This window comes from Dermacentor silvarum, chromosome 6, assembly GCF_013339745.2.
Source record: "Dermacentor silvarum isolate Dsil-2018 chromosome 6, BIME_Dsil_1.4, whole genome shotgun sequence".
In the NCBI taxonomy this organism is placed as follows: Eukaryota; Metazoa; Arthropoda; class Arachnida; order Ixodida; family Ixodidae; genus Dermacentor; species Dermacentor silvarum.
Window position 1 is genome coordinate 80,090,462 of NC_051159.1, and position 25,686 is coordinate 80,116,147.

Below are 25,686 nucleotides of genomic sequence, written 5' to 3' on the forward strand. Positions count from 1 at the left end.
GAAAGTTGATTCTCGGTAAACAAACTCTGTGTTAACTTACTATCTGTGCCAAGGGCACCGGTTTATACGGTCACTCTCCCATAAGTGACAGCAGCCGTTGGCAAATATAGTAGATTAGAGTAGGCCCCTCACCTGTGAGATAGCCCAAATGTTCAGTTCGTATCGATCAATCGGCACTTACCGAACGGCATAAACACTCGAAAAACTACCCGAATTGCGATACACTGGCTGCGCAATCGCACTGGATGGATAAGGACACGAAAACTGATAACGAATGGCAAGGCAGAAATGCGTGCCCATACGTAACGCTGCTGACGACAGTAGCGGACAATCTGCGGCATGCTGGGCAGTGTCCACACATATCCCTATCTAAATACGCTTTTGATTCTAACTTACTCTTATCAATAACCAATTGTCGAATGGCTCAGACTCGGGAACAACTGATACCATCAAGACGCAGTAGACGTGACGCTAGGGACTCGCTCGCATAAAAAAAAAGTTAGATCCGCGCAGAAAGACCTCGTATGAGGACAGTCGACATGTCTTTGCTAAGCTTCTTCGTGTTCTACGACTGGCTGTTTTTAGCCGTCGCCTTTGGAGTTATTCTATACCTGTGAGTGTTTTCAATTTTTCTTTATCGGTTTCGTATATTGCCTGCAATGTTGCGTTCTCACTACGTATGCAATACGCAGATATTTCGTAAGAAACGCAGGCGCAAACTGAACGAGCGACACTGTTTTGCTCAGGCTGTACTCGTATGTGGTGTAAAGAACGCAGTAGACGTAACAGATGCGAACGTATTTGCTCAAAGGGCCTCTTATTTTACGTAGTATGCAGATACACCCGCTAAGATATGGCCAATGGGCGCCACCATTTCAGTTTTCCTTTTCCGGTTACAAGACTTCCGGCATACTTGTTTAGAGAAACAGCTGAGGCTCTATTCTCGACATGCATGGTGGCTGCACGGCCGCCATTATCCGCCATATTGGCTGTCTCATTGGCTGTCTAGAGGTCACGTGTTTTGAAATTTGTGCCGGGAAATGGCAGTTTTGCAAAATGCAATTTTGCGTTCTCGTCAGAATGACAAAACGTGACGTGGAGCTGCAAATTTTATCGACTAATACTTTTTTTGTGGTCCTTGGCACCTATATTGCGACTTTAGCGCTTTAAAAAGAAAGTGGAGGGTAGCGTGCAGAAACCCATGCAATGCATCTGCAATTTCGCGAATATGTGGTGGCGTTCCAAGATATCCGGCATGTCAGCTTGTTGATTGGCTGAAGGAATATCCCGCGAAGAGCGTCACAGAAAGGTCCGTTTCGTAAACGTCAATTGTTGATTGGCTGAAGGAATATCTCGCGAAGAGCGTCAAAGAAAGGGCCGTTTCGTAAACGTCAATTTGACGTTGCGTGACGTTCCACTGGGCCGCGGTTACAGAGATTTTCCGCCATAATTTGTGGTGCGACGAGCCGCGCGAATTATGGTAATGAGCGGCCATATGCAATAGCGGTCGAGAGGCATGCGTATCGCCGCGTTTTCTCTGTCATTTGGGGCCATGGAAATCTTTTGTTCAGAACGCGTGCTAATAGCATTTGCATCGCTCTCGGGTGGTGTTGGCATTTGTGTTTTGAACCATCATTTTTATTAAAAACACGTTAATTTGAAATAATATTGGTTGAAATTAACAAACTTTCTGCAACTTTTTGCACTTTTCACTACTGCGTTTGTATTGTAGTCAGTATTAAATACTTTTCGCGTCATCAAAGGCTATGACAACGGCGACTTTTTAATTTATAAAAAAGTTGCCCGCCAATCCACCCTGTGAAGGTGGTTGGAAAGCGAAGCTTTTTACGCCACCCTCACGGTGACTGCGGCGCACTTGATATTTCACACACTACAACGTAACTTTAACCACGGCCTTTATTATTATTTACTTCACAACAATGTTCACTACTGCTTTATGATCGGAATGATATACACTACTAGACTACCCCATAGTGGGGTAGTCTAGAAAATGAACCGAAGCAGTTACTAGGCTGGAAGGGTTTCGAATGACGTCAACCCTCTTTCAAGCAGCTGCATAAGCTTTGCAACAGCTGCAATCTAATCTTACGTACCGCGCCGAGCCTGTTTCCGTTGTTTACCCGCAGCCCTTATCATCCATCATGTTGGCTCATCACTTTGAAGCTTGTTTTTGTGGTTTTTCTTGCGAAAACAAGTGCTTAGTTGTACGCTGAATGCCTGAATTCAAGTAAGCTATACTGCTATACCTGCAATTGTTAGCGGCTCGTCGGGATCGTTTTTTTGCTTACAACGACGGACACGACAGAACCCTTGGCTGGTAGAGGTACAAAGCTTCGCTTTAAAAGAAATGTACGCAAGGCAGCGCCTTGAGGTTTCCTCTCACGGTACGAGTAAGCAGCGAAGTGAACAAGAGGTGGCAGTGCCGGCGTCTTACGTCGCGCAAGCGGATACCTGTGGCGCGCGCAACGCTATCGATGATGTTCGGCCGCGTCTCTAGTAAGGCTGAGTCACTTGCGTTTCAGGAGATAGCGATAACGCGGCCTCATGCGCGCGCTCATCATCACTGGTAGGTCGCTTATGTTGTCTCAAGGTAGAAAGCACGCACGTGGCCGCCAATATACGATGACTCATTCCGTTTCCCGAGGACACGCATCCTAGCTAATGCAGCAGACGACTGCTTGTGCGCATGCAGACGACGGAAGCGAAAAACTATTTTGATGGAATAATCGTATGCTTTGAGCGAGCTGCTTTATTTTTACTGGGCAGGAAAGCTGTTTTGCTTTATCAAGAACGCTAGCTTCAATGCCTACATTACAGTTTCTTAGGTGAAACGTCAAATTTGCGTCACGTTACGAAAGCAAATTGGGGCAATCGGCGCCATTTTGTAAGCGTCACGCCTACGTCACGCCTCGAAGAAAATGGCGGAATATCCAGAATAGCGGCTCTGGCCAGCACAAGAGGCGTTTGCGAGCAGTGGCGTTGCGCGCAGTGATGGTGCTTCTAGTTGTATACTCTTTTACGCACATGGGCCAAGGTAAATACACCTGGTAGCGAAGCTTGCATAGAAGCCCATGCGTTCAAAACATGGCGGCTTATCGGCGGTTCATGGGGCTTAGTGCCATCCACGGTGGTGCCATCTGTATGACGAGGGAACACTTCCAGCGGAAGAAAAAATAATTTGACGTCATATTCGTTAAAAACAGAAGTGATGTCATTTTGTTCTCATAGGCGCAAAATTTGTTTTCGGAGGCCTGCCATTAGAGCTGTATATTCAAATGCCCCGCCATTCGACTTGATCGGCGTTCTAAGCTTTCAGCGTGGAAAGCGATGCAGGAAAAAGGTCAGCCGTACGGGTGTCGAAATCGCATCGCTGCACAGAACATACTTTCTTTGGAGGCCGACGAACGCTTTGGTCGTAGATTTCGTACAGTGCTCGTTCTTTCGTCGGCCAGCGCTGTCGCACGAAAACAACTAAAGTAAACAAGTACCTGACGGTCGCAACTCACTACTTTTGACTGCACAGGTTATGAAACAATAAAACTACCTGCGTCACCTAATTCAGACAAACATCGACATGCAAAACAACACAACATGTGAGGGGGGCGTATTGTAACAGGTGAACTTTACGAGCGCGCCTTTCCGCGCACTCCAAGAGCTGCATTGCATTGCAAGTGATAGCGGCGTCAACGCCCGCCGCTATCAATGGGCGCTCTCACGGTGGGCGCTGAAAAAATGTATTTATTGATAATGATCAAGTAAAATAGAGTTGTATCTTCTTTTCTCGCCATGCGTATATATAAAATAGATTAGGAATTTTATTTTCATTGAATGAATTGAACCGCCTCACACTTTACTTTAAAAACGCTTTTTTTTTTCTTGCCCAGTGTTTATTTCCTCCAAACATAGTCGCGCTTCAATCGCTGCTCATAGCCACCTTTGCTGATGTCGGTGACAATTAGTTCTGAACCGCTTTTCGCCCGAAGCTTCGCGACCTCTGTGGATCGACCTAGCATGGGCTGCGTCGACTCTCATGTTTGTCTTTGCGCGTGGCCTCCAAGAAAGCGGAGATTTTCATTGCACGGCTACCTCGTATTTTAATTGGCCGGCCTTGGCATGAGCGCGATACGCTGTTGGTAATTGAAAGCTTTAGTTTAGCGTTTGCAACCAAACGCAAGCGCATTACGTACGTAATGAAATGGCGTTGTCATCACTGCGCATGCTCCGAACATTATTGGGTTTCTGTGGTTTACGTGCGCGATGTTAACGTACATTATTTGTCGAGTTTGACGTTCGTATGTTTACGCACGCTAAGAAATAGCGTTGTCGAACGTGGCGGCACCCATGGCACCCAGCAACGTTTACGATCGTACAGCTACTAAAGCCTGCTTCGGAAAGCACGACAGACACTTTCTTTGTGAACGTTACGACCACAGTCTCAACATAGCATAAGAAGGGTCACATATATTGACGCAGCTATAGCATGACCTTAAACACAATGAATTTTTTTCAAAGCGAAGCTTTATATGGCTAGGCGAAATAGTATATGACTAGGTGAAATCACCTGTGTACAGTAAACTATCATCATCAGCATTGGCTCGAGCGTCGTCGTCTTCTTCCGCAGCTGGCTCGCTGGCGACCCTCGGTTTGCGCTCGGGCTCGGGCTCGGCACGCGCTCGTGCCACTTCTCCCGCGTTCGGCCTCGTCGTCTTCTTCCCCAGCTGGCCGCGTTGCCGCTCATCATTCCAGCGTAGAATTTCACTTCTCTTCTGTCGTCGTAATGGGGAGACCGCGTTTACGAGGGTATGATGCCATTGCTTAAGGGGGGTATGAGCCATTCATTGTCTTACGTAACAGACAGATTTAATTTTGAAGCAATCTAATTTCGAAGAACCGCAAGCGGCAATGGCGGGAGAATGCTGCTAACCACGCCGCCGAACAAACTCGAGACGTCGAACGTAAGCGCAACGGCGGACTGCGGGCATACCGTCAGTGACGTCGTTATCTCCGTCGCAGCCGAACGTGGGTATAGCCTCATAATTGAGGAATACTTTAAAGAACCCTCGGGATTAACTTAGTGGTAAACACCGGGGTCGCACGTTTCTTCTTCACGGAGAGGATGGGCCAACGACTTTATATATATATATATATATATATATATATATATATATATATATATATATATATATATATATATATATATAGTGGGAGGAGACTAAGAATGTGCATGCACGGTAACCTTGCTTCCATAGCATTTGCTGACTAAATTGCAAAGTTCAAGTATAAAATAAAATTTTAAAGCGGCTCAGTTAAGTAATAATAACAATAAAGCTTGGTCAAAATTGCTTCGTCAGTGTAACATTGTGACGCATAGTGAGAACAGAAGAACGAAAAAAATGCGTTATGTGCAGAAATGCTGCAACCACTAGTTCATTAGTAGAATCCAGAAAGGTAAAGCACGTAGAGTAACCAGAGGAAACGTATAATGGTAATAACAAGAAGTACAACGGATACGCTGAAACGAGGCGATAGCAAGTACGAAGTTTTTGGAGACGACGAAATCGGAGAACACGATAGTGTCGGGCTGTAACGAATGCTAGAATAACTTGAGCAGGAAGCTCTGCAGAACTATGACGGCGTGTAATCGTTTGTTGTCAGCGCACTGCGCAAAAGTACTTGATTAGCACTTTATCTGCCATGACTGAACGTAAGCTACCCCATGGGAAGATCGTTACGACTCAGGTGTTATGTGCTAGAATGGGGATACACAATAGGTACGAGCTGGTAACTACGCGACCACCTCGGGGGAGAGAGAAATATCTCTCTCTCAAGACGTGTGACAATATATAAAGGGCAGTCGAACGCAGGGGTGATGGAATGACGAGCAGAAGGTCAGGGCCATGGGGATCAAAATTACGGCGGTATAATGTCCCCTCCTTGAGGAGAAACATCCGGAGGGAGGTGCCACCAGGCGTTGTCTCCAGCCGGTCCATGAGGGCTCGTAACGAAGGATTGCGGCGTTGCTCGTTGCCGATTTGAAGTAACTGTGACACAGCAAAAACGGAAGTGATGGCGTCCGCATCTGCCGGTTCTCTCTACGGGCTAGCGGGACAAACAATCTGCATCCTGGTGCAAGCGTCTCGCCTTACATACCAGGGAGAAGGTATATTCTTGCAGGCGTAAAGCCCAGCGAGCGAGTCCTCCCGTGGGGTCCTTGAGCGAGGATAGTCAGCAGAGAGCGTGGTGATCAGTGATGACGGATCGTGGTGATCAGTGAAGTATGAACGAAACTTCGCTACTGCCCACACAAGAGCGAGGCACTCGCGCTCTGTGACTGCATAATTGTGCTCGGCGGGTGATGGAAGTCGACTGGCATAGGCTATAACGCGATCATGTCCGTGTAATAATGTTACGTGTAGCTGATGCCGAAGGCTTTTTACAATTTATTTACACCGAAGCCAACGGAGGCCAATATGGCGACGCTATATCAAGCGGGAACACGTCGTCTTCCTCCTCTTCAGTGCAGCCCCACTGTGGCGGATCCTCCGTATCAATATGCGGTATTTGGGCTATTTTTATCAACGCCACGTGTAGTTGCGTAAGAAATATTGTCGCAGTGTTTAGCACAAACTGTATTTGTTCATGGTTCAGAAGCATCAATGTCCGCGCCTGCGTTTATTTCAGAAAAGAGCAGAAAATTGAGCAAAATGTCCCTCGCTTACTTCTGTCTTTGTTACGGACTAGAACTTTGGAGTAGTAATGTATGAAATGCCATGGGATTTTGTGCTCTATCATATGCGATAGTTCGTTCAGCCTCAGTTCAGTACTAACTATTTGAAGCAGAACAAAAATTAACTGATTCTGCTGTTGTAAAGGCGTGGAAATTAAACACACCCTAAGCAGACACAGGCACTTTCAGTAATTAGCTCTGTCCTTGATAAGTACATAAAATTGTGTCCTTACCTGCGTAATGCACTCGTGAACAGCACGTTGTTGAGAAAAACGTCGTTACTCATTTTTATCAAGGTGCACTGACTGTACTGCTTTCCAATGGCTCATTTTTGATAACGCTATAGCTAGAATCGCGGTGATGGCGGCAAAGCGAAAAGTTTATCTGAACAGTGTGCATCGTGCTTCGAACGAGCGCAGAAAGAAAAAAATAATTGGAACCTCCGCGAAAGGGAACTGTCCACGATATGCGTAGCGTTATATGGTTGTCGGTGTCGCGCGGAATGTATTATGCGTGGTAATGATGTCTGTGGGGGTTATGCTGATGTAGAATGTGTTATTTATTTATATATCCGTGAGAAATATCAGTAGAGAGGTGCACATATTTACTTTGCCGAACATATACATTCCGCACGACGCCGACCGCCACGTAATGCTACGTATATCTTCGACAGTTTCCAGTCAGAAAGGTTCGACTTAATTTGTTTGCGCGATTCCCGGCGTGGCATAACCAACGCATTAATGCCGTCGTACACGCAGCGGAGGGGGGACGGCTGCGCGTACATGCTTAATCCGCCTTTTGTCACGGCGCTACGGCGCATGCGCCCTGCCCTGGCGGATTAGTCGCGAAACGTTTTGGAAGGGTCGCGCGCGCGGCCGTGCGGCCCCGTCTCGGGGGAACGTCCCCCGAAAAAAAAATGCGCTCGTACGCGCGCTACTGCAAGTGCAAACTCGTGCTGTGTACCTCGTTGAAACTTCACTGGTAGCTCGACGTCGGTGCGGTACCGAAAACGTGCGTAGCGTAAGACTGCAAGTCCACTTTAAACAGAAAGCGGTGAGGGCTTCGTCTAGACTGCACAGGGAAACCACGTAGTTGCCGCCTTGCATTGATGGCTGTAATAGCAAATTTATCGATAAACCCCTGCGTTACACTTGGACGACACTTAAAAACGCGTTGCTGACGAAGACTTCTTGCAGCGTCGGTCCTCGCTTGCTGGTAGAGGCAGCGTGTGCCCGACTTCACGTACTCGTTCAAGGCGCGGTAACACTGGGTCGATACGAGACCGACAAGACGCGCACGCCTACGATTGGCCAACCATTCAGCACTGTGTCGCTGAGACCATTTTATCATACCAGGCCTACAAGACGTAACCGACGAGCGCGAGTTGTCGTACTGCGACGGGCTTTCTTGTCGACGGCACCGATAAAATCAGCGTGCCGACCATCATACGACCGAACCCCGCGCGATCGGCCGTCGAACCGATAACGTGATAGCCGCAACAGCTTCGTTAGTATTATAAATAATCGCGCTCAAAGTGAGTCAAGACATGCCTGCGAAGTTGAAATGCACAAGATTCGACCCTCTCAATCCGTGCACATAAGTTTGAGCCAATGTTGACCCTGTTCAGCGAAGGTTAGGCCTGGGGCCGTCGAGTTCGCGCAACCGCTACCGGCGGACCGGTACTGAAAAGTAAGCAAGTTATAATGAAGGAAAGTGCTTTTATAGTCCAATTCTAGCCTTAGCGATTTGAAATAACTACCCTTCGCTTCGATCGCCGCGTACACAATAAGCTGCAAGCGGGGACACAGCGCTGTGCCCAACGCCTGGGCCAACATCTGTATACGTCAGCGTTCCCGTAGGCTGCCGGTCGTATTCGCAACGTAGATGGGTGGGTTTTTACGTGTTGGCATGCTGACGCATTTCTTAATTCCTGAGATGTACTCTTTATCTCTGCGTCAAACCCGAAACAAGAGACGGTACATTCGGTACAGCAGCATAAACAGCCGCTTCGCTCAGTTATATACCAACGGTGTCAGCGATGGCATCCGCGTTTTTGCAGAACAACACGGCCTTTAAATGAGCGCTTATGCGAGCACAGTTTGCTCTAACAATACTTTATGACACGCGCAAACTAACTATCGCGAAGTTAAAGAAAAGCGAGAATCAGTAATAAAATAACAGCCCAATATTTGTAACTGGATCACAGCCGCCATTGTTTAAGTGCCTCAGCCGCTCATACTGACTCGTCTGACGATGGAACAACGCGGCTCATATGAGCAGATATGTGTGTTTTATTCTACGTTTTGGCATTCTTTCATATCAGCGCCTTTTCTTATATGCACCTTTCCCCCATTTTTTGACGCTAACAACGGTCTGTGGCTGTAGATGCCGATGTAAACAAGTGCATCGCTTTGCTAAATCCGACGCGGAAGGCTGCGCACTCGAAACCATCTTATTTATGCGAAATGTCTAAAGAATGTGTAAAAAGAATTACAAAAAAGCGAGGTGCAAGTGCAGGCGTTAGTGCCAAGAAACTCCAAAGCAGCCGCTACGGCAGAGGGAACTCAGCGTGCCTTTATTGGCGGCACTGTAAACAAAACAGCACACTCAGGCCTGCTCACCCTACATGTGTATAGTTGGTGAGTGCTACATGGCTTCCAGGAACGACATGCTGCCCCCCAGAAGCCATTAATAATTATTCGCGATCCACGAAACGCACAACCGATGCGCACTTAACACGGGCGTAGGTTCGCAAATCAACCGGCGAAAGCCCCAGCACCCTACCAAAACGTTTCCAGCGGCGCGCGGCAGAGGGCAGCACAGGAAAATGAAAAAGGCGGATTGATGCACGAGGGGCGCATCCTCTCATTTTCGGTCCCCTTTAGTCACCTTCCATCCTCAGTGGTCCGGTGTTTACCTGGGCGTCCCTAACTGCTTGCTATCAGCCTTTTAGTATAGGCGTCGGCATTTTTGGTTGAGCTTTAATGCCTCCATTCTATGTTTTAGATATGGGGTATGGCGAAAGCGGACGGGCTCGTAGAATGCTTTGCGCCGGCACGCCTATTGTTATCGCAGGCAATGGGTCGTTTGTTACTGTACTCCGGTAGCAGCTATCAACAGCGCGCACAACGGGCTTAAACTGTGCATAATGCACAGTTTAAACCCGTATATTGGGAAAGCGGTTTTCTGACTTCACACGGAATTTTTCGACCTACTCACCATATAATGCTACATATATTAATAGGTCCATGTTCGGAACTATGCGGCCGCTGTTCGCGATGTCACCACCTCAAAGCCCGGATCTATATGCTGCATCCTCAAGGCAAATGCAATGTGACCTTTACGAAGAAAAGAAACGTTGCGATAATTCGGTTGTGACCATAAGAATCTGCGTTTACAAATACGTGTGCTTATACGTCTCAGAAGACTAGTATCTTTTACTAGGTGCGTGCGAGTATGCAAAATTTTGAATACGAATCGGTTAGTCTCGATTCGAGAATTCACTATTCCAAGTTTTCGCATATTTGTTCGTGCAGACAATGCAGTTGCTGAAACACATGGAGATTGTCACTTCTGCACAATAGACAACAGCAGTTGAGCAAGCATGTCTCGTCTTAGGCAGCGTATGAAATCGCTGTTTCAAATTATGCAAATAACTTGATTATTCGAGCAATCTCATCATGGTTGGATTCCATCAAAATGTAGTATTGTCATGTGCCCTTTCAATGAGCACAGTACATTATACTACGTGCATTTGGAACGTTCTGTTCCCTTTTTTTTTTTTTTTTTAAGCGCAGCTCTTAGGCGCCCGTTCCTGGTTTGAGCGTTGCCGTCCCTCGGCGTAATCGCGCGATTGCGCTCGGTCCACTGCTCGCGCGTTCCTAGTCGTCGTCTTCCACAGCTGGCTCCGATGCCGCACATCATGCCAGCGTTACCATACTGTCCATTCCTCTGCAAAAGCGCTGACGGCACTGGCGCATTGCCAGTCGGTGCGGTGATTTCGGTCCACGATGTGAGATATTTACTCTTTAGGTGGGGACATTTCTCGGCTTGTTTGCGAGCCACGATCGACAAGATAAAGTAGCAACGGCGCGCGTCCATCGGCCTGGTGGCGGTATCGGATACCACTTCTGTTAAAACGCAGGCGAGAGCTTGCGCGCACAACGAATGGGCGGATAACACAAGCGACCAGATAACAGCGTCGGCACGCGGCGTCGCGTCGCCGTATCTGCTCCGTCGAGGCGATGCCTTCTTCCCCGCGCTCTCCCCTCACCGCGGTGACCTACTTTCGCGCGTCACTCTGTCATTTCGGATTTCCCAAGAAGCTCCGGTTTAGCAACGGTAGATAAAACTTTTGCTGTGTTGATGTTGCGCCGTCCCACCGATAGGTATCCGCTGCCGTCACCGGGCCGATATGGACGCACGCCGTTGCTACTTTACCTGTTCGATCGCGTCTGGCGAGTGTCCTCACCTAAAGAATACATATTTGATGCCATGCTTCGGTCTCAAATTTCTTGTCTCAATAAGTCGTGAAATTAAAAATTAAATTATGGGGTTTTACGTGCCAAAACCACAATCTGATTATGAGGCACGCCGTAGTGGGAGACTCCGGAAATTTGGACCACCTGGGGTTCTCTAACGTGCACCTAAATCTAAGTACACGGGTGTTTGCGCATTTCTCCCCCATCGAATTGCGGCCGCCATGGCCGGGATTCGATCCCGCGACCTCGTGCTCAGCAGCCTAACACCATAGCCACAGAGCAACCACGGCGGGTATGTCGTGAAATGAAAACACGTTCACAGCTGCGCTCAAATTTCGCATTAGGGAGTATCGTAACCATCGGACATTATTATTACTTTCCATGTGAACGTACACCAGATGTGATCGTACTGTATCCCGGTTTACATGTCTCGAATAATGTAAACGAGCATTTTTTGCCGAACTGCGAAATATTGCATTTCACTTTTCCTTTAGAAATCGTAAATACTCGATATTCTATTCGATATTAGGTGGTCGTTTTTCTCAAATACTCGTATTCGTGTTTAAGTTCGAAAATTTTCGTATTCGAATACTTCTTTAAATGTTTACTGTTTTGTCCATACTCAGTACGGATGCGCGGGAAAGAGTAAGGACGCGTCGAGGCACCGCACGACGTGCCACGTTCTCTTGCGACGACACTGCCTAATGTGACCGTTTTTATGTGTATGGCTGTTTTATCTGTATGACATTAAACTTAATTGATATTTATGTAAGAAACATTTATTTCATTCTCTAATGTGCCAGAAAGATCATTCCTTCCACCTCCTAACAAACCTGGCGCATGAGCCATGCGCAAGTCGACAGCACTCTGCAGCATTTCGACATGGGGTAGGATAAAGTTTACTGTGTTGTGCCTGTTCGTGAACCGGTTCAGTGTAGCGAACCGGTTCGCGAACAATTACAAATTTTTATTTATGCCAACCAGAACTGAACGGGACGCAATCGCAGCGAGCTAAACGCGAACCCGAACCGAACCAGTTTTTTTTTTTTATCGGTTCGACACCCTGCTCTGAAGTTTGCTTATCTAGGAAATCTTTTTGGCAAGTTAGAAAGTTCGGGTCAACGCCAATCGGAACATCACCACTATTGATCTGTCTTTCTTCTTTTCGATGGGGCCGAAATGCAAAACCGCCCATGTACCCAGCATTTGGTGCACGTCAAAGAACCCCAGATGGGCGAAATTAATCCGGAGTCCCCCACTGTGGCGTGCCTCATAATCATATCGTGGTTTTGGCACGTAAAGCCCCAGAATTTAATTTAATTTTGTCTTTCTTCTTCTTTAGCTTACGTAAAATATGGGAAGTATGGACACATATAGAGCCACTGATTATTATGGTCCCCTTAAAAGTTGGTACACCACTGGAAAAAATATTAGTAGAAGCTTTCAGTTCACCTGGAAACAACGGCTGGCTTGATAAGTAACAACGGTCTACTATGGCACTACAATTCTTTATCGCCGGAATTCCATTACACAATGGTTTCGGCGAGTCGTGATAGACAATTTTCATAACAGGGGGCCGTTTGGAATCGTCCGTAAGGGTAGGATACGTGAGGCATTCCATACTGCCATACATTTTCAGCCATGGCAGTGTCATAAAATTCCGCGTAGGACAGCAAGTTCATATCGGGCAGTAAGTGCTTCACTTATTGTGCTGTTCGATTATTACCCTTCATTGTTACTTACCATTCACACACTCTCTCTCTATTTCTCTCTTCGACACCACCATGGAATGAATAGGAGGCCAATGACATGGGCCCGTATTCACATAAAACTCGTATCCAACAGAATTCTTCGTAAGAGCAAACTCCAGCGAATCCTGATGTTGGACATCATAGCAAAGGTGGACGACCAATGGCTAAGAGCACTTCCGAACGAAAAGCTTTGTGAATACGATTAATGGTACTCAGTCTGGTGTCCGATATTCCTTTCATCATTTCATTATGATACAACTGTCAAGGGCGGAAAACAAGAGCTTAAAGGCAGAGAGATTAACCAGATTAAGCGGCCGGTTGGCTACTTTGCACAGTGGGAGGGGGCAAGGACAAGAAAGATAAGAAAACAAGAGAAGATAAAAAAATTAAAAATGGGAACGCATCAGTTCCCACATCGTATAGCTTTTCAATGATTCCCGTTTCTTGTAAAGGCACACTACGCTTTTAAAGCAGTTCGGGCCGACTGTCAAACTTTCTAGTGTGCGTAACGTGTAACATATCGATTGTCGTGTATCAGGCCATCTTGTTTTTTTTTAGCTATTATTATTCACTTATCCTTAAATCTACTTCGTCTCAGTACTCAAGCGGAAAGGCGGGGGCTGGGGCAGGGAAGGAAACAACATAAAAAACAAAACATTAAATAATGTTTAAATGTTTCCAGAAGTGCGACGAGAAAACGAGGTTGAAACTATCTTTCTCGGACAATGTAGTCAATGCAGTCTCGGACAACTCGTAGTCAATAATGGACACTGTTTCGGCCACTAATTCTTTTAGAAAACACTGTGGACAAAGTACATTTGTGGTAGTTGCTGCGCCCTGAGCCTCAAGCTCGGAGACATTCTCGACTCACAGGGAAATGCTTATTTTTTGTTGTGGACGACGAAGTTTTTAGCCTTTTTTGAGTGTGTGAGTCCAAATGAGACCTTGAAAATTAATTTCGGGTGTGGAGGTGTGCTTCCGTTGGTGGTAGGTGTTCTTGTAGAGTGCGTCGTTACATACTTCCCCCTACATCTGGAGGACATTGCCTGGCCTGTGGCCAAGCAAACTTACCAGTCTTCACTAAAGAACTCTCTCTTTCTCACTTTCATCACGCATTCTTCCTTCTTTATGAGATTTGGAACAAACATTTCGAGAAGTTCACCAGGCAGGCATAGCACATGCAAACAAAAGCCAGCGTCGTCATACCTTTCGTGCAGCCGAGCAGCCCGCCACCGCAACTATTGGAGAGACCAGAATGTTCCACACGAGAAGTTTTCCCTCTTCTTTGGTCATCAGATGAAGCAACTGTTCAAGGTGAGAAAACGTGGGGACCCCCATTGGCACTCGCTTAATTCGATATCTTAATTATTTTCTGCAGCCGATTCAGGATGTTGACCAAGAACTCTGCAACAAGTATGGGCGCCTATTCGGGTAACCGTGCCTCCACACCTTTTCCGTCTCGCCTGATAGGCGAGAACAATCTGATTGATGAATGAGTAGGCCGTACACTTTTTATTGGAGACGTTTGTGGTGTTTTGGTGTGGTGTTGTGTTTGTGGTACAGGTCCTTCGAAGATGGGAAGCCGGTACTCTACGTCGCTGAACCTGACCTCCTCAAGTTGATTCTGGTTAAGGATGCTGGGCTGACTCAGAGGAAGGTGAATGCGTTAGCGTTTCTTTTCTGAGTGAACGAAGTTTCCTGGCAACATAAGCCTGTGTATGTATTTACGTCGCGAAAACTTTTCACTGACGTAAAAACAACGTCCAGTCAACCGAGAAAAAGAAATGTTTTCTCTCTTGATAAATTGGCACAGAGCTGACTGAGGATGAGGCCGACGTGGCACTTCTTTGAGCACACATTTTCTGACGTTTTCTTTTCCTTCCTTTTCAATGAGAAAAATATCAGCAAATGTTTTACAATGTGCTGATACCGTATTATAACCATTTCTTTTTCTTGAAGGATAAATTACCCTGACAGATATTTTCTGTTTCTTCGCGTTTCAATTTCTGCGAATACGTTTTGTTTAGAGTTTTTCTGCTGTAAGTTGGAGGAAAATTAACATCGTGAAGAAAGAAGCAAAACTACACCCTCCCAGGGTTACAAAAAGGTTTTATGAGCAGGGCTCGCATGACAGGGTTTGAAAGACAATTTCATGGTGCGTTGTGGTCTACTCATATGGCGTTGTAGAACAGCCTATAAGGGAAAGACGTTGGATAAAAGTTATTAATTCGTGTTCTATTAACAGAAACCGTCGAAAGAATGGTCACCGTTTGTGAGGGCGAAACATGTAAGAAATACGCTAATCATGATTATACCTGTCCTAAGAAATTTTTTTTTAGGATTCCTTGAGAAAATAACGCTCAAGAACCAAGCTAGCAAGGATAGAGGAGCATGGATTGTAGGACCCATTGGCAGGTCTGCTTTGTTTGACCGCGTGGTCTCTTACGTGAAGTAATATGTCATATGGTGCACGTGAATAATTTGGTCCACTTTTATTGGCCCATCTTACTTCCAGACCAGGGAAGTTGTGCTTTAATTTGACGCCTTCTAATTGTATTAGAGAAATTATGAGCGTTTACAATCGCCGCTATTCTATCAACCAATTCATTTACATTCGCGCGTTCACTTCATGAAGTGCTTACGGGAGTGCAGGATGCACACATATTGATTGCTCTATTTTCTTTTCAATACAGTTTGCTCAGTTCGATGACCCAGTCTTGGCTAATCTATTGGTGAATGTTGAATATGACCAGTGGAGAAAGCTTCGTTCAGCAACGTCACCTGCTTTTACATCAGGAAAACTGCGAAAAGTAAGTTATTTCTCACCGGGATCACAGCTGCGGCAAATTTGTTTCTGCAGCGCAGCAGACCCCCAGAAAATGCGGAATTCGATGGTACCGATGAATGCAGCTATAGAAGCATCATAGCATATGTGACCCGTCCCCCCACCTCCACCCTCCCTTCTATGTACCCAAACTGCAGAAGAAGCTAAGGAGCCAGCAAGAAGCGATGGAAAGGAAGATGATTGGCGTGTAGTTAGGCGACGACAATTTAGATTGCGGATAAGACAAGAGAAGGTCATATTCTAATTCACATTGAGAGGGACGATAAGAACAGTTGAGCAAGTCATATAATGGGTAGATAAAATAATCTGTTGTCTACCAGTGTCATAGAAAGGCACCATAAAAAAGGAAATGAAGTACAGGATGGCAGATAGAGGGAGTGATGAGATTGCAAAATTTGCACGCATAAACAGGTTTCAATTGAGGCAGGACACAAACAAAATCGATCTTTGTGAGAAGCTTCTGTACTGCAGTGAACTTGAGATAGGCTTGTAGGTTTTGATGATTAGAAGCAGAAAAAGCCATTTCAGGAGCATCACTGCTAATAATTACTAATTTCTATCTCCGTGATTTCTTCGGTTCTCAGATGCAAGATATCATCAGTAGCTGTGCTACAGTCGCATCGGAGCGTCTGAAAAAGGCCGCGGCTGCGTCAGAAGACGTCGACATGAAAGGGTGAGACGCTATCATTCAACCGGAAAATCTAGAGTTTCTACACACTACATCAGATGTCTACTTGAATGGTGGTTATTAGAATGAACATTCCTGGAAGGAGGCTCGGCTCATTCTCAAAAAATCTGTCATGAGTGGCATACTGGTATATTAGTATAATTAGAATAATAATGCAGTACAGTTATCAGGCTTTGCACACAGGCGACACTTAACACGTTGGGCCGAATTCACAAAGCGGTCATTTCGTAGGTTCTCTTTGCCATTGACCGGCTACCTTTGGTAATGATATGATACCAGGATTGGTTGAAATTTTCTCTTACGAACATTTGTAGCGTAAGATCTTTTTGTGAATATGGACTCTCGGCCCAAGTTCACAAACGTTTTCATTCGTAAGTACACTCTGCTATAGACCGCCTGCCTTCACTAATATTTTAATCTTATAATCCTATTCCCCATCCCTATACTGAGTAGCATGCCAGCGGTTGTATACGCGCCGGCAAAAATCTCTGCTTTTCCAATAAAGAGCCTCTCTCTGTCTCTCTCTCTCTCGAGATCGTGAGTGGCTGACAGGTGCTCTTACGAGCATTTGTAGCATCAAAAGTCTTCGAAAATATATGGTTCAGCTGGCTTTCAGCTAAAGGCATTGTCATACAAGAGCGAACTGAAAGCACTCAATACTGCTTCTTTCGGTACAGCATATCGTGAAATATTATTTTTTTTAAACGTGGGGTCCTGCGTCAGTTTGCGTAGCATATCCTGCAAACATACAGAAGCCTACTTGCAATCTAAATTAAGCACACGCTTCAGCAACTGCTCAACGAAGTTGTGTCCTTTTGCATTCCGCTCGGTTAAGCTCCACTCATTTGGTGCTCGACGCATTTTCTTTTTTTATTGCGATAGCAATTATATAAACACTCCAGCCACATTTCCGCCGTTGGCGTCGCTGTGATGTTCCGAGTAAAGTCCAGGGGCGATAACGTCGTGGCCGCGCGCCGTATGCTGTGTGTGCAAGTGAGCCTGTGAGGGTTAGCCGACGGTGGTGGCTCGATCTCGCGCGTGCGAGGAAGGCGGGCTATCGCGCGCGAGGACCTAGAGGGGGCGGGGGGTACGTTTGGCGTTCTACTCCTCCGGCGGCGGCCGCGCGGGCCCTATCTTGAAAGCGATCTGTGATATGGACAGAGTGCGCCGAGTGCTGATAGCTTCCTGTGCGCTGTGCTCTCGCCGCTTAGTTCGCGTTGCAGCGAGAGGCAGCACCAAGGTCAGTTCACTCGCTGCTGCCGCCGCGCTTCCTCACGCCAGCGTTTTGACAGCGAGTGTCTGCAGTCATCGAGTGAAATGTGTTCATGTTTGCTTGTGCACGCGTGTGACCATGATTGTTAATTTTGTTAGTAAGCGAATGTTTACAAGTTTATACGGCCGATAATACTACTATTCTTACTTCGTATAGCTGTCTAATAATTTGCTATCGCAATCGATGCTTCGCCTTTGGGTAAAACTGCGAGGTTTTTATTTAACTGTCTCTCTGTATCTCTCAGTTGTGCATGTGTGCATGCTCATTGCTTGTTCTTGTCCTGTTTAGCTCTGCCGATAGTTGTTTACGTATTTCACTATGACTGGTAAAGAATACAAGAATTTTATGTACCATTTCAGTTTAATATGTTTACTGAAAACGCGCACATGACGCCATTTTGAAAATTGAGAAAATATAATTATGAATTTGTCCTTATTGGAAAATTGTAGTTGGTTCGGAAGCTCGTGTCATTCTTTTTCACACAAGTGCACTAAAATGTTATTGGTCGTTCTTCGTTTGTTTTTGTTTTTTTCATACCGTACTGATATGCAGCAATGCATAAAGAAAATTTAATGTGTAATATGTCATTTAGTGTGTTTGCGTCAGTTAGCCCTTATAAAAATAGATGGTTAGGCGGGTTGGATATTCTTTTTCTAAACGTGTGAGATATGGAATAAATAAACAAAGAATAACATAGATAAATAAATAAATAAACTGATAGCTTTTTATTGTGCTTGTAAACTGTCCACCAGCTTTAGCCTTATATGTACTTCTCTCCAAAGGTTCTATGGCCACTTTGCCCTGGACGCCGTCGCAAGCTGCTCCTTCGGTGCTAAGCTATCTCCTAATTCTCCAGAAGAGGAATCATTCATCAGGAGCGCACGAAACGCATTCTTTGCGGAAGTAACACCGTCTGTTATGCTAAGTGGTGAGGGATACAAGGGATACAATTTGTTATATATTGCATACGATGCTATACCGCGTTTCTCCAGATATTGCCAAGCCATCAATGTTTTCATGCATGGTGAAGTTGGCCGTTGATTTGTTAAACGTAATATGTCCGCATTTCTTTTTTGCTGGCCAGTTCAAACCCACAAAGTCAGAATAGCATTCCGCCAGAACAAAAGCTGCCCACTTTTATTTATAGCCATGGGTACTACACTACCACCAAAAACACTGAAATGTTAATTGAGTTATAAGTTATTTAGTATAAGAAATCATAAATAACAAAATAATTAATTATTCGTTTAGCTTTATATACTATCCACAGTTTAAGCTTCGCTCGAGTGTACAAACACACTAATACGGGCTTCGCGTTAAGCTTCCAGTGCTTAAATCATTGCTTTGAGGTAACCGACTTTGCGTATCAGAAATAATATTTTGGTCTATCGCTGGTTAAGTTGCTTCATGAGTTGAAAGCTGAGAGTTCTGTTTGTCTTGACTATATATATGTATACATATATATATCCGTGTTGGTCTTCGCAGCATTCCTTCAGAAACTCGGCGATACGTTCCGCAAGCGTGTCTTCAACGTAAAAGCATTCGAATTCTACAAGAATGCAACAGTAGATATCATCAAGAAGCGTGAAGCAAGCAAAATTGTGAGTAGTCCTTTTTATTACAGCAGTATTACCAGGAGCCAGGAGGCATTATTACCATGAGGAAATAGTTGAGACGACGGAGGAGTTACTCGCGTATAACGACGTGATGTGCTTTCTCGCCGTAGAGTTTTACACGCCGGAGCAGTTGCAGAATCTGGGAGGAACTCCAAAAGAGAAGCAATTTCCGCGGGGTCATACGCTCCGCTCAGACCGTATGTCATCGACGGCAAGTGCTGAGAGAGCAAACGTTAGGGGTACACGACCCGACCAAAGCGGTGCACTATCTATCTATCTATCTATCTATCTATCTATCTATCTATCTATCTATCTATCTATCTATCTATCTATTAGATAGATTGCGATCTATCTATCTATTAGATTGCTATCTATCTATCTATTAGAAGATAGATGCGATCTATCTATCTATCTATGAGATAGATTGCGATCTATCTATCTATGAGATAGATTGCGATCTATCTATCTATGAGATAGATTGCGATCTATCTATCTATGAGATAGATTGCGATCTATCTATCTATGAGATAGATTGCGATCTATCTATCTATTAGATAGATTGCGATCTATCTATCTATCTATTAGATAGATTGCGATCTATCTATCTATCTATTAGATAGATTGCGATCTATCTATCTATCTATTAGATAGATTGCGATCTATCTATCTATCTAGATAGATTGCGATCTATCTATCTATCTATTAGATAGATTGCGATCTATCTATCTATTATAGATAGATTGCGATCTATCTATCTATAGAATAGATTGCGATCTATCTATCTATGATAGATAGATACTTGCGATCTATCTATCTATCATTAGATAGATAGATAGATAGATAGATAGATAGATAGATAGATAGATAGATAGATAGATAGATAGATAGATAGATAGATAGATAGATAGATAGATAGATAGATAGATAGATAGATAGATAATCTCCACCTCCGGCGCCTGCCCCTATGTGCACACACGAGTGATTTCGTTCAAGCAGAGACATGTCTTAAATGCTTTCCGTGCGGACGCCTCCTCGTCCTCGTTATCTAGGTAAGCCAACGTAATCAAGCCGTGCCGCTAAGCCGAATGCACAAAATGGCTCTGGTAGCAGATGCTGTTTATAAACTAACTGCACATCTTTTGGGCTTGGCTTGTATTTCATTGGAAGCGACGAAAATGCAAATTGACGTTTTTCAGCCCACGTGTGTGAATAACGTGAGCTTAAACGAGCGTAATACCCGCGAAACGTGGCCTAGAGAGTGTGAATTACAATTTCCGTGAGCAAATAAATAATTAAGGTATGAAATGATCTCCAGTGACCGTTCTAACAAGATTGCTTCTGGGCGTCGTTCCAAACTGGAACACTGTGCTGAGTGGGACTGGGACCTGCACACGCTAAACACTTATCCCCGTATTCAGAAATGGGCCTGAACTTGGAGCCGATGCTTGCTTTGATCAAAGTAACGCCAGACGTGAACGTGCCGAAGAAAACGCAATGAGTGTCTTAGGCCTTAGGCACGTTCACGCCAGGGCGTTATCTAGATCAAGTCAAGCATGGGCTTCAACTTAGGGCGAATTTCTGAATACGGGGGTTATAATTGTGGCACATACAGGGACATACCGTGGTGTGGAGTGACCTCGAGGTATATAGTGTCATAAAGCGCAGATGTCCTCACGTTTATGTGATTTCCTTTTTTGTCTAATTCCCAAATACCAGCGGCATGAAGACTTCCTGCAAATGATGATGAACGCCAAAGAAGTCGCAAAACAAAATGCTGCGTCTGAGGATAAAGATATTTCGGGCTCCGAGTTCGAAGGTTCCGCACAGAAGCCTCAGGATGTTAAAAGTGAGTCTAGTTTGTTTTGTATGTCCCTGGATATCGAACGTTATCGAAAATGTCAGCCTCAGCATTGATCAACAGTAGTCAAACAAGGAATACCGCTGGAGCCAACGTTTCGACGCTTGCCTTCGTCAGGGCAGCGTCTGCTTTCCTTAATGGACATTTATGTACTCGCCGCCCACTCTCCCCAACGCGAATGTAAATGCTGTTCAGGAATTCAGTTGCTGCTATGGCAAAGGCAAGTGCCCTTGTTGAAACGTTGGCAGCAACAACATTCCTTGTTAGACCACTGTCGATCAAGCCTACATCTTCCTGTGACTTATGTACAGTTTGGAAGACTCAGCATTAGTTATTATTATTATTATTATTATTATTATTATTATTATTATTATTATTATTATTATTATTATTATTATTATTATTATTATTGCAAACTGTTCCTTTTCAGTAATTGTCGTTTTCTATTTCATGCTTCTTTTTTCGTGTATTTGTATTTTAATTTTTTTTTTACCGTGCGCCAGCACTCATACCTTAGGATTGTTCCTGGGAACGTTAAACAAACATGATTGATTATACAAGCTATTCTATAAACGCACAGCTAGAACAGCGCTAGATGCACGGGAGCGAAATTAGGCGTAACATTAAGAGACAGGAAGAGAGCGGTGTGGATCAAGGAGCAAACGGGGATGGCCGATATTCTAGATGACATTAACAGAAGAAAAAATGGAGCTGTGCAAGCCATGTATAATGCGTACGGTAGAGAACCGGAGGACCATTAGAGTTACATGATGGGTGCCAAAGGTAGGGAAGCGCAATCGAGGACGGCAGGAAATTAGGTGGGGTGATGAAATTAGGGAATTTGCAGGCGCAAGTTGGAATCAGCTAGCGCAAGACAGGGGTAATTAGAGTTCGCTGGGAGAGACATTCGTCCTGCAGTGGACATAAAAATAGGCTGGTGGTGGTGGTGGTGGTGGTGGTGGTGGTGGTGATGATGATGGATGATGATGATGATGATGATGATGATGATGATGATCCTCGCTGCATTTCGTTCAAGACCTGACTGAAGAAGAGGCGTTGGCGCAGTGCGTCTTATTCTTCCTGGCTGGTCAGGACACAGCCTCAACCACATCGTCGTTCGCTTCTTACCTGCTGGCAATCAATCCGCACGTACAGGAAAAATTACAAGCCGAAGTCGACGATTGTTTTCGGAAACACGTGAGTTGTCCCTCTCCGTGCTTCCATCCTAAAATTCTAAAGCTCCTTATTTCTTTACAGCAACTTTGAATGGAAACTCTGAACTGGTGGCTTGTTTAGTCTTCTGCCATACGAGTACACATGTGTTGGTGGTGTCTGCTACGTAATAGGACAATTTATATCGCCTAATATACTTAGCTATCTAGAACGATTTTGCCTTCATGGACTTCTAAAGTCCTTCACAGGTTATGTAGGGACACATTCGAGGACATATCTTTGTTCTTGCGCAAATGAGCATGTTGTAGAAACAATCATCAAGTTTAGGTTATATAGTATCTAAGACTAAGGGTGTTTCCCCATTATATTGTCATTTTGGCTGTCAGGAGCTAGAGTTTCTCGGACACGTAGTCAGCCCCCGCGGTGTTCGGCCAGACCCCGAGAAGCTAGCTGCCGTCGCTGAATTCCCGCGTCCAACAGACAAGAAGGCAGTTCAGCGATTCCTAGGTCTCTGCGCTTACTACCGTCGTTTTGTCGAAGGATTTTTAAGGATCGCCGAACCATTAATGAGACTAACACGCCAGGACATCTTCCAGAAAGCCGAAGAAGCTCGACAGCTTCCTCGCAACCACATCCGCAACCAGCAGAGTGTCGACGCCCGCCGTTACAAGTGACCGAAGGAGCATTCAGTACGAACCCGGCGACTACGTTTGGGTGTGGACACCCGTCCGTCACCAGGGGCTGTCGGAAAAATTACTGCGCAAATACTTTGGCCCGTATAAGATCGTCAGGCGACTCAGCGACGTGAACTACGAGGTCGTCCCTCAGAGTACTAATATGAGCTCTAGCCGACGGCGGGCACGAACCGAGATTGTCCACGTAGTACGAATGAAGCCGTACTACGCCCGCGAAGAAGTGCCCCTCTGATCCACTCTCTCCCACGCCCTCTGTCGCCCTTTACCCTCTCCGACCGGCGACCGGCACGGTCGCTTTTCACTTGGGGAGTAATGACGCGAAGTAAGCTGCCCACTACAGGCACCGATCGTCAGAAGTCAGCTGCCCACTACAGGCACAAGATTGCCAGAGAGAAGACGACGAAGGGCGCAGGTGTGCGCGCGTTCTCTTGAGTGTCGGCCATCGTTAAAGAAGGCTGTTCTTTTTCGGCGAGCCCCGATTAATTATCTTCGTGACAATATTGGTAACTCACGATAAATGATAAAGGTGACGTAACGTGCAGCAGACGAAAGTGCTAATATGCTTTTTTCAATGCGAAGCATTCTTTGCCTCATTAATGGCACTTTGCAGTAGGTAGGTAGGTATCTGTATTGCCTTGCTTTAATAAAAAGAAAATAATATGTGATCGATGCTGGAATTGAACCTCGGCCGTGAAGCACAGCAGCCCGGTATACTTTAACAGCTATGCCACGAACTTTTCCGCCTTACCCCCGTATTCATAAACGCTCCTCGACTTGAACTTGACTTGCCACCGCCTTGGGCAGCGCGTTCGAAACGCGTTGAAGGCGGTGGCAAGTCAAGCTCAAGTCAAGGAGCGTTTATGAATACGGGGGTTATACTCTCTCAGCAGTCATGTGATGGCGTCGGCAAACGCGGTGCACGTTCCGGCATGTGTAAACGGCTGCGTAAGACGCTGTGGCCTCTCCCCCTTACTAGAGAGTACTGCACGTTTCTAACGCGTTTGTGCTAGCGTCCCCTTAAGCGGGAGATGGTGCAATTATAATGAAGGGCGCTGTTATAAAATAGGAATGACGTCACATATGGCGCGTGTCATTGGTGGAAGTCAATCGTTCGATTTAGAGACTGGGCGAATTACACGGAAGATTCACGGTTTACCGATGATTCCCTCCGGAGCTTCGCTCACTCATCATCATTCACCCCGTGGATATGCGGTGTTCTTTTTTTTTTCTTTATTGCCTGCGTTAGCTCAGAATACAGTGATATTGTCAAAATACGAGAGATTTAAACATGCCAGCCAATGCCACGATCGCGCGCATACTTCTCCCGTTTCAAAGGCAACTAGCTCTTTGAAACACTTGGCGCATGCGCCACGTGCCGCTTTTTTCGACTTCTTTCGTTGTGACAGCTCGCGCTTTGAGGCGCCGTGTTAAGCTGCACTATCGCCGGGACTGTCCCGCTTTCGCCAGCGCACTTTCTTCGTAGTATAGTATACGCTTCGTAGAAACTGCGACGTTGTACCAACTTCATGATCGCCCAAGTTAATCATGTTTCAACATTTCTTCGCCAGAGTAGACACGCCAGCTCGCGTCGAACGGCCGGCCTAGATTTGCTTTTGCTGCCATATGATCGTCTTTTGCAGGCGCAAGTTGGAATACACTAGCGCAAGACAGGAGTAATTGCAGATCGCAGGGAGAGGCCTTCGTCCTGCAGTGGACATAAAATATAGGCTGATGATGATGATGATGATGATGATGATGATGATGATGATGATGATGATGATGATGATGATGATGATGATGATGATGATGATGATGATGATGATGATGATCGTCTTCGACGTGATTGTCGTTGTCCAGCTGTCGCCACACACACACCCTCGCTGCCCATACGCAACTACGCAATTGACACACACTTTGGTTCATCTGGTAATGGTGACTGGTAACCCCAAGAGAGAGACAGAGAGAGCAAGGAAGCGAAAGGCAGGGAGGTCAACAATCAATCAATCAGTTTATTCTTCATAACAATACAGAATGCAGTGCATCATATTTATACAGTTGGGTACCCAGGGCGCGATCGTTCCATCGAGCCGCACAGTATTGGTCAATTTGAGCCATGAGCCACACACGATTGGTCAATTTGAACCGTGACGATCAAATTCACCAATCGTGTGCGGCTCGATGGAACGGACCGCCTCCGTTCCATTTTAGAACGCGTACAAGATCGCGCCCCAGAACTCAGCGTGAGTTGTGGAAGAGATAACACTATGGCAGATAGTGTTATTTATATCCGTGTAACAAGATCATATAGATGGGTGTATACATTTAAAAAAAAGCAAAACCTTATAGAATACATAAAGGAAACTAGCTTTTTGTGAATTTAAGAATTGTACAGGAAGTAGTGGCGTATTAAGTTTGAAAAATACTGAATGGATGATGATGAAGTTATGTCTTCAGGAAAGGTATTCCAAAGACTGGCTGCAGTATTTGTAAAGGAAAATGTTCTATAATTTGTGCGTGTACGTGAAACTGCTAACAACTTTAATAATGAGGATCGCGTT

The 25,686-nt window shown here is 45.4% G+C and overlaps 1 protein-coding gene across 1 annotated transcript in view; it reads left to right on the forward strand.

Annotated features, from left to right (window-relative positions):
* The first annotated feature begins 325 nt into the window (after positions 1-325).
* Positions 326-25,686, forward strand: part of LOC119455653 (cytochrome P450 3A24-like) — a 33,261-nt gene continuing 7,900 nt past the window's right edge. The window contains exons 1-10 of the mRNA XM_037717069.2: positions 326-613; positions 14,198-14,294; positions 14,359-14,411; positions 14,544-14,637; positions 15,674-15,790; positions 16,410-16,498; positions 18,569-18,714; positions 19,272-19,387; positions 21,119-21,248; positions 22,297-22,457. Coding sequence (XP_037572997.1) covers positions 525-613; positions 14,198-14,294; positions 14,359-14,411; positions 14,544-14,637; positions 15,674-15,790; positions 16,410-16,498; positions 18,569-18,714; positions 19,272-19,387; positions 21,119-21,248; positions 22,297-22,457 — 1,092 coding nt within the window. The 5' untranslated portion in view covers positions 326-524. The remainder of the gene's footprint in view (positions 614-14,197; positions 14,295-14,358; positions 14,412-14,543; positions 14,638-15,673; positions 15,791-16,409; positions 16,499-18,568; positions 18,715-19,271; positions 19,388-21,118; positions 21,249-22,296; positions 22,458-25,686) is intronic.